General features: G+C 42.7%; 2 protein-coding genes across 2 annotated transcripts in view; both read right to left on the bottom strand.

Moving 5' to 3' along the window:
* LOC109488275 (signal peptide, CUB and EGF-like domain-containing protein 2) overlaps positions 1-514 on the bottom strand; it is an 8,594-nt gene extending 8,080 nt beyond the window's left edge. The window contains exon 1 of the mRNA XM_019792467.1: positions 497-514. The gene's annotated coding sequence lies outside the window, so the exon portion shown is untranslated. The remainder of the gene's footprint in view (positions 1-496) is intronic.
* Positions 515-7,049: 6,535 nt separating this feature from the next.
* Positions 7,050-10,024, bottom strand: LOC109488274 (Y' element ATP-dependent helicase YEL077C-like). Its single transcript, XM_019792466.1, has 2 exons — positions 9,969-10,024; positions 7,050-7,907 (listed from the first exon to the last, which is right to left on the bottom strand). The coding sequence occupies exon 2, from the start codon at positions 7,863-7,865 to the stop codon at positions 7,050-7,052; it is 816 nt and encodes a 271-aa protein (XP_019648025.1). The 5' UTR covers positions 7,866-7,907; positions 9,969-10,024.
* Positions 10,025-13,340: the final 3,316 nt, after the last annotated feature.

The raw sequence follows: 13,340 nt of genomic DNA, 5'->3' as shown, positions 1-13,340 counted from the left end.
ACTCTGTATAAATGTGTGAATTGATCTTAATTATATTTGGTAGGTGAGCAACGATTATGGAAACAAAGTTCACGTTCGAGAATGATTATTCTATCATGTTCTTAGTGCTGCGGGAAAACACTATAGACACGAGTAAAATCTAAATCAAATATGTCAGTTCTCAAATCGAAATGTTTTGAAAAATTGTTTCCGCCTGCAAAAGAATGCTTCAGTTTTCCATTGTAATCAGTACCGTCACGGTGGTCAATGAAAGTCAATGTCATTGTAATGTCTGGTCCTGTTCTAACAGTAAACATTACATGATTTTACTGATATCTATACTACCATTGGTAGTCCAACTTTTCGTGCAGTGTTAAGCAAAACAGAGAGTGAACCTACCAGAAGCCGAAGCCATCGCCAGAGAACCCAGCAGAAACGCGGTCAGAACAAGTTGCCTCATCTTGTCGCGTCTGGTCGCGTCTTGTCGCGTCTGGTCGACTCTCTGTCCACGACCAAGTTGACTGCCTTGAAGCTAAGTAGGTGGGGGTACGTACCGGTCAATGGAAAATACCAAGGGGTGTTCTGTAAAAGAGAAAAAAAGTCCTGGTTCATTTTGAGGTAGTAATGTGATTAACGCTTTCTGATGATAACGACGGCAAAAATGAACCAAAAACAAAACAATATGCAGCAAGTTTCAACTGTAATTTCCAACACAAGAAATTGGACTCACCCAAACCGCTTCCGTGACGTCACGCAGATAACACACGTGACTCCGTGAGCAGTGGATCATAGGTTGTAGAAAGTCTGTGGCGCCCCCGTCTCTGCTCACGGAGTCACGTGTGTTATCTGCGTGACGTCACGGAAGCGGTGGATTGTTCATTCCTTGACAAAGACTGGAGTTGTACAGTCGAAAATTTGGGTGACTCCAATTTCTTGTGTTGGAAATTACAGTTGAAACTTGCTGCATAATGACTTTTACCAACACAGATGAACTTTCAAGATAAAAACGAAACAATTTACGACACAATAATATATTTTAAAAACTTATTATGTTATGTTTAAAAGACATTCGATTAGACAAGCAACTGCGTATGAATGCTGTGCTTTTCGGTTGCTCATTGAAGAGTGCTAACTTGCTGTGATCCTCATCTCCAAACAGATTTCTTCGGGGCAGGGGACGAGCAAATTGGCTACCCGAGATACCTTTTTTTATTCATCAATACATCAAAACATAACAAGGACGGTGTGGCGCCGAATGAGCCCCGCTCTCGAACCTGCCTGATTTGTTATGTTATGCAAATGTGCGCGCATGGCAACTGGATGCATGGTTCCGACATCAGGCTTTCCAAGAAGCCATTCTACACCAAAATGTTTTGTCTTTTTCTCCATCGCCGCGGGCTGTGCAATTTGCAATTTGCAAAACAAAAGAAGACTGAAACCAAACGCTTCGACTCTAGAATCCAGCCATCAAAACAACATCGTTTTTCAAATGGCCTGAGTCAATTAGCTAATAGGGCTGTAAGGCGGCTGGAAAGAGTAGAAATCGGCCAAATAGAGAGATAACATGCCGAGGGACTTGGTTCGCTAGAGTACATTGTGCCGCACCCGAATGTACTCAACTCCCCCGGCATGTCATCTCTATATTTGGCCAATTTCTACTCTTCCAGCCGCCTCCCGAAGCCTGGTAGAGGCTACTGTAATTAAGAAACCGGTTTTGGGATGTTGTCGTAACAGGGAAGCGGAGCAGGGATCGGATTCGTACCAAGCACCATCCTGACAAACCCAAACCCAAACAGCATATGTAGTTAGTTAATCACTTCGATAGTACTTCGGAAATTCAGTCATTACATGAATGTGTTTTGAAATACAGGCACCTGTTCAAAACGTGTGTCGTCCCAGTGATACAGGCCTAGGGGGAAATACAGCTGCCTGAAGAATGTGTCATTCCAATGTTCAAGATATTATCGAAATGGCCTCGATAACACCGTTTGTAAACGCTGCAGTTTTGAAGTACCCGAAAGAAACGATAAAAGTACCCGATAAAAGTGGTTCAACCACTGGATGGCCGTTACCATGGAGATTGCATGTTGGGTAGTATACCCAGGCTGTTACGTCACACGTACCCATACGTCAAGCGTTTTCGTCACAGTACAGCTGAACACAAATTTAACACTCATGATATCTTCTCCACTTTCTATTTTTCTTTCTCTTATTCATAATCACGTATTGTGACTTGAATTGATCTTTTGTAACATTTTGTAACTCTTGTCACTACCAGGGATATAAAAGTGGATTGTGGAATATAACAAACTTTTCACAAGGGTTTGTTATGTTATGCAAATGCACGCGCATGGCAACTGGATGGGTCCGACATCAGGCTTTCCAAGAAGAGATTCTTCACCAAAAAGCTTTGTCATTTTCTCCATCGCTGCAGGCTATGTCATTTGCGAAAGAAGAATGAAACCAAAAGCTTCGACTCTAAAATGACAGAAGATGTGTTCCAGACGTTGACAGCCGCACTTGCGGTAATTTTGGTCTAGATTCAATCATCAACTGTGCTAAGAAAAAGTCTGTGATCACACCATCAAAAAAACATCTCTTTTCAACAGTGGTTTCCAAATGCCTTGATTAATTATAGGGTTGTCATTAAGCAAGTAGTTTTGAGATATTGTTGTTATAGGAAAGCGGAGCAGAGATCGGATTCGTACAAAACACCATCTTGACAAACCCAAACAGTATAGTTAGTTCATCACTTCGATGAAGCCTTGGAAATTCAGTCATTACAATGACATGTGTACAGGCATCTTTTCAAAACGTGTGTCGTCCCAGTGATACAGCCCTAGGGGGAAATACAGCTGCCTGAAGATTGTGTAGTTCCAATGTACAAGATATTCTCGAAAAGGCCTCAATAACCTCTTTTTGAACGTCCGACATCAGGCTTTCCAAGAAGAGATTCTTCACCAAAAAGCTTTGTCATTTTCTCCATCGCCGCGGGCTGTGTCATTTGCGAAAGAAGAATAAAACCAAAAGCTTCGACTCTAAAATGACAGAAGATGTGTTCCAGACGTTCACAGACGCACTTGCGGTAATTTTGGCCTAGCTTCAATCATCAACAGTGCTACTAGAAAGTCTTCTATAATCTTCAGTCTATGATCACACCATCAAAACAGCATCTGTTTCCAACAGTGGTTTTCAAATGACTTAATTGATTAGGCCTGTAATTAAGCCACATGTTTTGGGATATTGTTGTTATAGGAAAGCGGAGCAGAGATCGTATTCGTACAAAGCACCATCCTGACAAAACCAAACAGCACAATTAGTTCATCATTTCGATGATAATTTGGAAATTCAGTCATTGCAATGACATGAATGTGTTTTGAAAAACAGGAACCTGTTCAAAACGTGTGTCGTCCCAGTGATACAGGCCTAGGGGGAAATGCAGCTGCCTGAAGAGTGTGTCATTTCGATGAACAAGATATTCTCGAAAAGGCTTCGATAACACCGTTTTTAAACGTTGCAGTTTTGAAGTACCCGGCTGAATTGTGAGAATTAACGTTTTAGCTACAGATAGGCATCCCTACCAAGCACTGATTATTCTTGCAATAACGTGATTGCACGAAGATTCTCATTTCAGCTAGGTTAGTAGAATTAAAAATAGAAAAAATTACAGGTCGTGTTCTTAAGATACAATTGTATGAAAAATATTCACGTACCGTTGTTGGGTGAACTGGTCAGAAAACTGCCTCAAAGAAACGAAAAATCCCGGAGTAAAAGCGCGCTGCACACCCGTCCTCTGTACGAGTCAGCGCGCGAACTGAGAAACTGCGCCAAAAGTGGTTCAACCACTGGAGGGTCGTTACCATGGTGACTGCATGTTGGGTAGTATACGTAGGCTGTTACGTCATACGTACCTATACGTCAAGTTTTTTCGTCACAGTACAGCTGAACATAAATTTAATACTCATTAAATCTTCTCTATTTTCTTTCTCTTATTCATAATCATGTTTGGGACTTTATTAATTGATCCTTTGTAACATTTTGTAACTCAGGTCAATACCAGGGATATGAAAGTGGATTGTGGAGTGTAAGAAAAAGTTTCACATGCACTTAAAGTTCTACGGCGTGTCTGCGTGCTCCCAAATCCGATCACGGATGCCCTGCGTTTGCCCACGTTTTTGCACGTAGACAGTACGCAGAAGCAGGTGCGGCGGGTTGTGACCATCGCTTCTGCGGCGTAACTCGAGCCGCTAACCGAAAAAATCACTACAAGTCTGCGAAGGAGGCTACTCGATAATACTGTTTTGAAATCGTTGGATATTTTCCCTGCTGCAATATACAATGTACAATGAACCTGTAGATACTGAGCTATATGTCACAACCTGTAGAAAATTAGCTCTTCAGCGAGCTAAACTTTTAGTGCGGCAACCCTCTGACAAGGATTTGTTGTTGCAAATGTGCGCACAGGGACAAAAAGGCTAGCCTCTACCAGGCTTCGGGAGGCGGCTGGAAAGAGTAGAAATCGGCCAAATAGAGAGATAACATTCCGGGGGAGTTTGTCTGCTGGGAGAGAAGCGGCAAAATGTTCTCTCCCTGCAGACAAACTCCCCTGGCATGTTATCTCTCTATTTGGCCGATTTCTACTCTTTCCAGCCGCCTCCCGAAGCCTGGTAGAGGCTACAAAAAGGCAGCCGCCCTACAAGTCTGCGAAGGAGGTGTTTTGTTATGTAAATGTGCGCTCAAGGCATCTGGATGGGTCAGACTTCAGGTATGCAAGAAGACATGCTACACCGAAATGCTTTGTCTCCATCTCCGCAGGCTATTTAATTTGCACAAGAGTTTGTCATTAAGGGGGGCCTGCATGCCCTTTTCCGTAAGGCGTAATCAGGCCTTTTTTAGTCTTCGTAATCTGTAGGCAGCCTCCCCAAAAATCAACGTAATTCGTAATGGGTACATTAGCCAAAAGCGTAAAGTCGTAATCAGCTCTGAGAATTTAATGTAATTCCTACAAGGGCGTCGAAAATTTTGCGTAATTCGTAATCAATACCCCCCCCCCCATACAGACCCTTCATTAAGGCATTTTGAATGGCCTACTTTCAATAGATAAGAAACTGTACCTAGTACTAAATGGACTGATATACTAGTATTCTAATCTATGCTATTTTTAGTACCCTTATACTTATTTTTATATACTTATACTAGGTTTAAATGTGTGTCTTGTTTGCGTGCTTGTGATTGTTTTGTGTGTGGGCCACAACACCAGCCCCCGCTGCCTGTGGCCCACGAGTATTGTACTTGTTGCAATTCTAATAAATCAAATCAAATAAAATCAAGAAGACCAAAATGTTTACATTTGGCTACCAGTTTGTCTTCAAGGATATAGATGTATCTGTATCGATCTAGCCGGTATAACCGCCCTTCGGCGTAACACACCAGCTTCGCAGGCACGCGGCACGGCGGCAGCTAGCTATATCACACCAAACGACTTGTTACACTCAATCTTTTGCACATTTAATTGCAGGAGTTGTATAAGCTTTCTAGTGATGATGCCCCAACTGTGCTTGATAGCAACGAATTCCATTCTACGATAGTTCTGGGGAAATACGAGTTTTTGAATACCTCAATTCTTGGTTGATAACTCTGATATTTGAATTGTCTATGTTTAGAATCATTAATATTAGATAAAAAAATATCTGTGAAAGTGACAAAATAAACACAGACAAACAAATTCCCTTCACCAATTTTATTTTTCATTTTTTTTGGTGTTAGTAAATGTATAATTCATCCATACTGAGGTAACCGTGTCCATGAGTTAATCAATACATAATCAATTGTAACTATCAGTCGGTATTGTAGTAATTTATCTTAGGCCACACCAATTCAATTAATTGGGTCTCGGATTCACCAGATTGGTTTTTTCTGACTTAAAAAAAATCTGAATCAACTAAAATGTTCATATTTTGGCCCAAGCAGTTGATGAAAGCTCCTTGTCTTCCTAGCTGTTACAGTTTTTCCATCTATCAATACATTGGTTTGATAAAAAGTTTTAAATTCCTTACTTGAATTATAAGTCAGCCTGGTATGTTGACTTCATGGCTCCTTTTGTAGCTTTTGGGGCTATCAGAGGATGCCTAGTCTGTTTTTATTTCCTTTTTTCCCTGTGGCTTCATATTTTTTCTTAAAAATCCGAGAACCAACAAATCAAATATGGTACTATTATAAATACAATGGTGTATTATTTAAAAGAAGACACAAAATGTTTTAGTCTAATATCACCAAATGCTCATACACACAGTGTACTGTTGCAGTAATATTGTTTTAAAAGAACTGATATATCAAAATACCCTTGTTGACCCATAGGCCATATTTCGGAAATATATACCTTTTCATGATTGTACTTTTTTATAGTTTTTGTAAATATATGATATTTTAACATTTTGTATACGTGTAAATTCAACGCCATTCAGGCAACATTGTATGCCATGTTTGTCTGTTATGTTTGGTATGTTTATAAAGAATTGAATTGGAGAAGTACGCATGCTCCATTTTCCCTGATAGTGCGTCGGCAGAACGTACTGCGTAGAATTGTGTNGGCGACTTGGTCCTAAAGAAATACAAAATATTCAAGGAATGATACGTTCTATACGCCAAAAAGCAGTTACTCAAGCAACTGGATATGCTTTTGGAAATGGTCAAATCATATCGAGTTGCTTGAGTAACTGCTTTTTGGCGTATTACCTGGATGTCTAACCGTCATCGACGATACGTTCTATACCTTCAAATAGCAAAGTTATTAACTAGGAATTGAGCTGTCCCGAAACTCGTATTTTCCTAGAACTATCGTAGAGTGGAACTCGTTGCCACCAAGCACAGGTCAGATGTATTAACATACTTCGTATTATCACCCTTCACTCAACCGCGACGGGTGCCGACATCGTCTACCAGATCCCTTTGACCCAGCGTTGACGTCACACTTCAAAGAAGCCACGTGACAAGCCCCACTGGGTCAGTCTACTGAGGAAGACCAGAGTTACTGGTCGAAAGGTGAGAGAATTTCTCTGAAAGTTTTCACTTTAAACATACCTCTTATCTCTTGACCCGTCTTTGGTGCTTTTCATGATGCTTTTCCGCCTGGCGTCCTTGTCGCTTTCGTCTCTCGGCCTCAGGGATTCCTTGGAGCCGATTTTCAGCGCCGAACTCTTGCGTTTCCGAACCCAGAGAAAGCAGCAGAGGCCGAGGAGGAGTAACTGGAGAAACCCGAGCACGCTGCAGGCGACGATAACTCCGATAACTGACCAGTCCCACTGTAAGGGGGGCAAGGCGTCGCTTCCAGCTGTGCCATTGGTTGCGTTCACATGAGGGAAGAGCGACGTCATCGACGTGCCGTTCCCTAGCAACGGAGTCACCGTCGTCAGGTTGGTGTTGTTGCCAGGCAACGCAGATTGCACCGTCGTCAGGTTGGTGTTGTTTGAAAACATTGTTGGGTTGACGGTTGTTGCGTTGGTATCGTTGCTAGGCAACGAAGACGTCGTTGCAATGTCGGTGTTGTTGCCAGGGTTCATCGTTGTAGAATTGGTGACGTTGCTAGGCAACGAAATCGAACGCAGATTGGTAGTTGTGAAGTTTCCGAGTCGCTGACTCTGCGTGGCGTTGATGTTGTCCGGCCGGTTAGACGTGGCGTTGCCGTTGCCAGGCAACGTAGACGATGCGGTGACGTTGCCTGGCAACGCAGACGATGCGGTGAAGTTGCCTGGTGACGCAGGCGTTGCCGTGACGGTGCGTGTCACCTGTGCGTCGGCAGGGGGCGTGATTGTCAGGACGTACTGTAAGAGTACCATCAGGGCCAGGCATCGCCTGAAGTCACGTTCTCTAGTCGCCAGTCCATCCATTGTTGCAGGAACGTCGGAAGCAAAGACTTCTATTACTTCTTCCTGTGGAAAAAAAAAAGAAAATTAACCGCGATCATTTTCTTAGTAGAAAAGGGATGAATATGATACTCTTTGGACAGGACCACCCTCTATCGACAACAAGAAGTGCCTGTTTCGTGCACAAAACTGACAACTACTTAGAATGAGGGCTGACACGTGCATCGGAGGTATGGATCTGTGGGGGTAAAAATAGTATATCAACTATGTGGATGTCAAAAGAAGAACGTACTGGAAAACCCCCTTTCATAGCCTCCAATCCATCCTTTAGGATCTTAACGGGTGTCCTAACACATGACGTGTTTCGTATTTTGTATTTTAAAAAAATGTCGCTTTCTGCGAGACTCGGATTCCGAACGTGTCGATACACAACACATAATCTCCAAGCAGATTCGGTGGGGCAGGGGGACTTTATATTGGCCGCCTGTATCCAACTGTACCCCGCGAACGTTGGATACAGGCGGCCAATATATTCGTTTTATATTCCAACATGTAATCACAAGACGTGGTGACGGCACACTCTAAGTTTTTCAACTTATATAATGCCGCCACCAACAATACAATACTCTATTTTCAACTGAGCGAAGTGAGGAAAGTCGTGTAAAGTGCCTTTCCCATGGGCACAAGATCGGTGGCATGTCAGGGCTCGAACCCGGGACCTCTTGGTTCCGAGTCGAGCACTCTGCCGCTACGCCACACGACCCCAATATTTAGTCCCCCTGCCCCACCGAATATCTGCTTGGAGATTACCCAACACAGACAACTGTCCACTTAAGCACACCCCAGCAAAAAGTGCTTTACGCATGAACGCTTCTCATTTCACCGTCATGTCGAGAAAAATACCGCTTCTCACTAACTCATTTTTATCTAAAAAACAAACATCAACAACGATGAGCAACTGCAGAATCACTACCATCCTTTTATATTTTTGAAGAAATATTTTACACCTTTAGTAAATGCAGTATTTGTTTTTCAGAAGCAGCTCTGTTATTAACCACTTATGTGTGGTAGATAAACACACGGTGTGGCTTTTGTGGCACCCGTCTTGCCTCGGGCTACAAAACAGCTGGAAACCGGCCAATGACCCGACAAAAAGAGACAGAGACAAAGAAGATAGTCTACACGAAAAGGATATACATATACATTAGCCTGGTGTCCAGTCTTACGTAGTAGAGGTACTAGCCTCCATAGCGTGATAAAAACTGGGGGTTTGGGGGGTCTTCATGGTCTTTGGGATCTTTTATGTGCTATTTTCTGATTGCATATAGACAACATAGCCGGACTGGTTGAATTACCCCCGTTTTAGAACCGCACTAAGCGTCAGAGAAAGAAATCATTAAACAAGAGCTCTACCAAACCTAATTTTACGGCCATTTGATACAGACCTAGTTTCAAATTAAGACATAGAAAAATCTAAATCTCAAAGAAAGACTAGAATGTTTGTTTTCTCGTTTAAAAAAAGGATATCACCACTCAAATACTTAAAAAGCGCTACTTTCCAAGCAGAGGTTTGTTGGTAAGATTGTGACCTTTCTACTATTGCCCTTTTTTTCTGTCATGGTTAGCGACAAAAAACCCGTTTTTTTTCTGTCGTTGGTAACAACAGAAAAAAAGGCTCATGTTAGAAAGGTCACAATCCTATCCACCAACCTGACCCTCTTTCACAGCTTACACGATGTTTTCTGTATGGTTTGAGCAATGTAAGAATGCTTCCATTGAAAGATTTACAGATTTTACCAACTCATTGCAGAGAAAACATAAACATATCAACAGGCAGATTGCGCAATACTACTTTCCAAGCAGAGGTTGTGGGGGAGTGATCGTTACATTTTTTATATATAGCCTTTTTTTGTCCTGACCCCCACCAACCCCGTCGGTGGCCGCGGACCTTCTCTGGCTAATGGATACTGCCTGGCCAATTTGATACCGTCTTTTTGCCACCGAGAGGGATCTGCTTGGAGATTAGCGCAATACGTCCTGGCGAATATTCTGCACTGTCATGGTCATGGTAAGAAGACTACCACATGAAGCGTCTAGAAGAGAAAGAAATGATAAAGAAAACCTCACCAAAACTTAAGAAACACGTCCGTTGGGATTGTCATGTCGTCGTAAGAAACATTTCTTGAGTCACACTTCTTTTTCTGGGACAATGACGATTGGACAAAAAAGATCACCTCACAATCGTTAGCACATTCCATCTAAGAATCTCAAAAGGGGACTCTCATTTTTATGAATGTCAATATTCTACAATACGAAATGGAATTTCAAAGTTATCTTGCTATATGTGTGCTTGGAGCTATAGGAGTAGTAGACTAGACTATTTGATATCTAGTGTAATAATTATCGTTATATTTCAAAAAAGTACTTTTTTCAAATACACCCCCTCTCTCAAATATTGGTAGAGCCTCGAGGAGTGGTACTTACCATGAACTTTGACATGTCGCTGAACCGGTTGAACAACCTCCAGGTCACACCTGGGGTCAGCTGGCGGGTAGTGAGCTCTTAAGGTCTTTTGTTACTTTGTAAACATTGGGCGCAGTCGGAGGAATTCTATCTATCCCTCGTGAACATCTCAACGTCAACTCCTTAAGGATTTGGCGCAAGTGTCACACATCTTAAGTAGCTCAATTTAAGACATCAGACATGCAGGGCATTTTCTTGATATGTACCAATTTGAAATGTTAGTGTGAAGTACGTGTGATATAATTGCGACGTTCTAAATCATATACATGTACCCAGATATCAAAAAGTTGTTTAGGCTAAATTAATGATCTGTAGTTGTAGATTTGATTTAGGCCTTTACAGGAAAGGAGTAAGCCTGAAAAACGCATTTGTCGTGAGTATAATACATTATTGTTAAGTAATTATCCAACTGAATGCCCAAGAATTGAACCCAACTATAGCCAGAGTAAATTCGACTGGATACCCTCCACATGAACCATGTAAAAGCTATCATTTGGAAACAAAAGGCTAGAGCAGTCTCTTTCTGGTTTTCTAACAAATTCTTCACTTTTTTGGTCAATTTCTACCCTCTATGCAGTCCCCTAAAATCAGACACAGGCAGACAGCCATTGTTTGGACGCATGTTGTTCGCGTGCGATGGGCTGATGTCCAGTGTACTGTAACGCCCCCGGGCTAGGCTATAACAACAGAGCCAAAACACGCCCATTAAGGTATCAGGGGTGGCTAATATTTACTTTAACATTGTTTTCTCATGGAAGAAATCAGAGTTAACTTGGTTTGTATTGGATATTGGTTGCTAGTGACATAAGGTTATCAAGAATAATTTTTGGTAAAATATGCATGACGTAAACGTGTCTGGCATACAAAGCAACAACACAAAACAGGCATTCCACACAATAAAGTCACTCTCCCAGAAGAGAGGAAACCAGACAACATGCATTGAAGATGCGGATGGAAGCTTGTTATCTACAAAGCCAGACATACTAAGGCGATGGAAAACTTACTGCCAAGAACTGTACAACTACCAACTGACTGCAGAGGAAGGTGTACTGGAAGATTTAAAATCTAGAACCTACCAAACGCAAGTAGATGACGAACCAGAAGTCCTTGAGTCAGAGGTTACAGCAGCAATCAAAGCACTAAAGATGGGAAAATCACCTGGAATAGACAATGTACCAGCAGAACTACTCAAAGCAGGGGGAGAACCAGTTGTAAAACTGTATACAAGGATTTGCAACTATGTGCTTAGAACCGGTAATTGGCCAGAGGCCTGGACAACTTCCATAGTTATCCCTCTCCCAAAGAAGGGCAATCTAAGGCAATGCCAGAATTACCGCACTATAAGTCTAATTTCTCATCCAAGCAAGATCTTGCTCAAGGTCATCCTGAACCGGCTCCAACCACAGGCTGAGAAAATACTCGCTGAAGAGCAAGCCGGTTTCAGGAAAGGCAGGTCCTGCGCTGAACAGATTTTCAATCTCCGTCTGATCTGCGAAAAGTACAGAGAGCTCGGGAAACCAGTCTACCACACTTTTGTGGACTACAAGAAGTGCTTTGACAGAGTATGGCAGGACGGTCTCTGGGCAGTGATGCGCCGGTTCAACATTACCAGGGGGATTGTTAAGTGCGTTGAAGCGCTCTACAAAGCATCACAAAGCACAGTCATGACTGGGGGGGAGTTCAGTGACTGCTTCCCTACGTCAGTTGGAGTACGCCAGGGATGTCTTCTTTCTCCGACACTCTGCAATATATTCTTAGAGAACATAATGAGAGAAGCCTTAGCACCAAAAGTAGCACCCATCAAACTGGCAGGACGCACCATAACCCACCTCCAGTTTGCGGATGATGTGGATTTGCTGGATGGGTCAAGAGTGGATCAGCAATCCCAGATCAACAGCTTGGACTCCACAAGCAGGAGGTATGGTATGGAGATTAGACTGGAGAAACCAAATGCCTTGTATCTGGTCCGTCTGATACAAATGGCCAAGTCACAGTCAGAGGCACAGAACTGGAGCAGGTCAGTGAGTTTACATACCTCGGCTCTGTCCAGACAGAAGACTGCAGCTCAGACAAAGAGGTGAAAGTCAGGATTGCCAAGTCAACCCTTGCACTGTCAAAGCTAAAACACATCTGGTGCAGTCATAGCATCTCCATGCCAACAAAGATACGCCTACTACGTTGTCTTGTGCTATCTATTTTCTTGTATGGTGCTGAGACATGGACTTTGAATGCAGCTATAGTGAAGAGAATCAATGCGTTTGAGATGAACTGTTATCGCAGACTGCTACGAGTTCACTGGACATCACACACTACAAACAAAGAGGTCATGGAACGCATTTACACCTTGCAAGGCCCACTCGACAGCTTCCTGGCCACAGTTAAGAAGAAAAAGTTACAGTGGTTCGGACATGTGTCTAGGGCCAAAGGCACACTGTCACATACAGTTCTCCAGGGTAAGGTGGAAGGCGCACGGCCGCGGGGACGTCCCCGTCGGTCATGGATTACAGACTTAAAAGAGTGGACTGGTGTAACAGCCAACCAGATGGCCAGACTGGCGGAGGACCGCCAGCAGTGGAAGAACTTGGCCAAACATCATGCTGCCCCGACGGCTGACTAAGCTATGGGAGAGAGTGAGAGTGAGTGAAACGTGTTTTATTGCCCTTCTCATTAATTTTTTCGAACACAAAATGCAGTACGTTAGCTATTCCCAACAACGCAAAACTTATTTTTTTATGAATAATGATAAAAGCTACAATCGTACGTTTGCGCCGACGAAAATATTGTAATGATCTTTAGTTATACCTAAATTATTAATTTTTGATTAGGTGGTAAATCAAGCGTCCGTATCTACCGATATGCCCTTTTTACACATCAAGCTGCCCCAAGCGCTGACTAAGCTATCGAGAGAGAAAGTGAGTTTTACACAACCTAGAAGTTTATTCAGCTGACGTTTCGGTGACCGTCTGTCACCTTCCT

Source organism: Branchiostoma belcheri, unplaced genomic scaffold, assembly GCF_001625305.1.
Source record: "Branchiostoma belcheri isolate BF01 breed outbred unplaced genomic scaffold, Haploidv18h27 scaffold93, whole genome shotgun sequence".
Classification (NCBI taxonomy): Eukaryota; Metazoa; Chordata; class Leptocardii; order Amphioxiformes; family Branchiostomatidae; genus Branchiostoma; species Branchiostoma belcheri.
This window is presented reverse-complemented; position numbering and strand designations above follow the sequence as displayed.

Bases quoted from the DNA above. Each gene is read 5' to 3' on its own strand.
- LOC109488274 (XM_019792466.1), bottom strand. From the start codon at position 7,865: ATGGATGGACTGGCGACTAGAGAACGTGACTTCAGGCGATGCCTGGCC.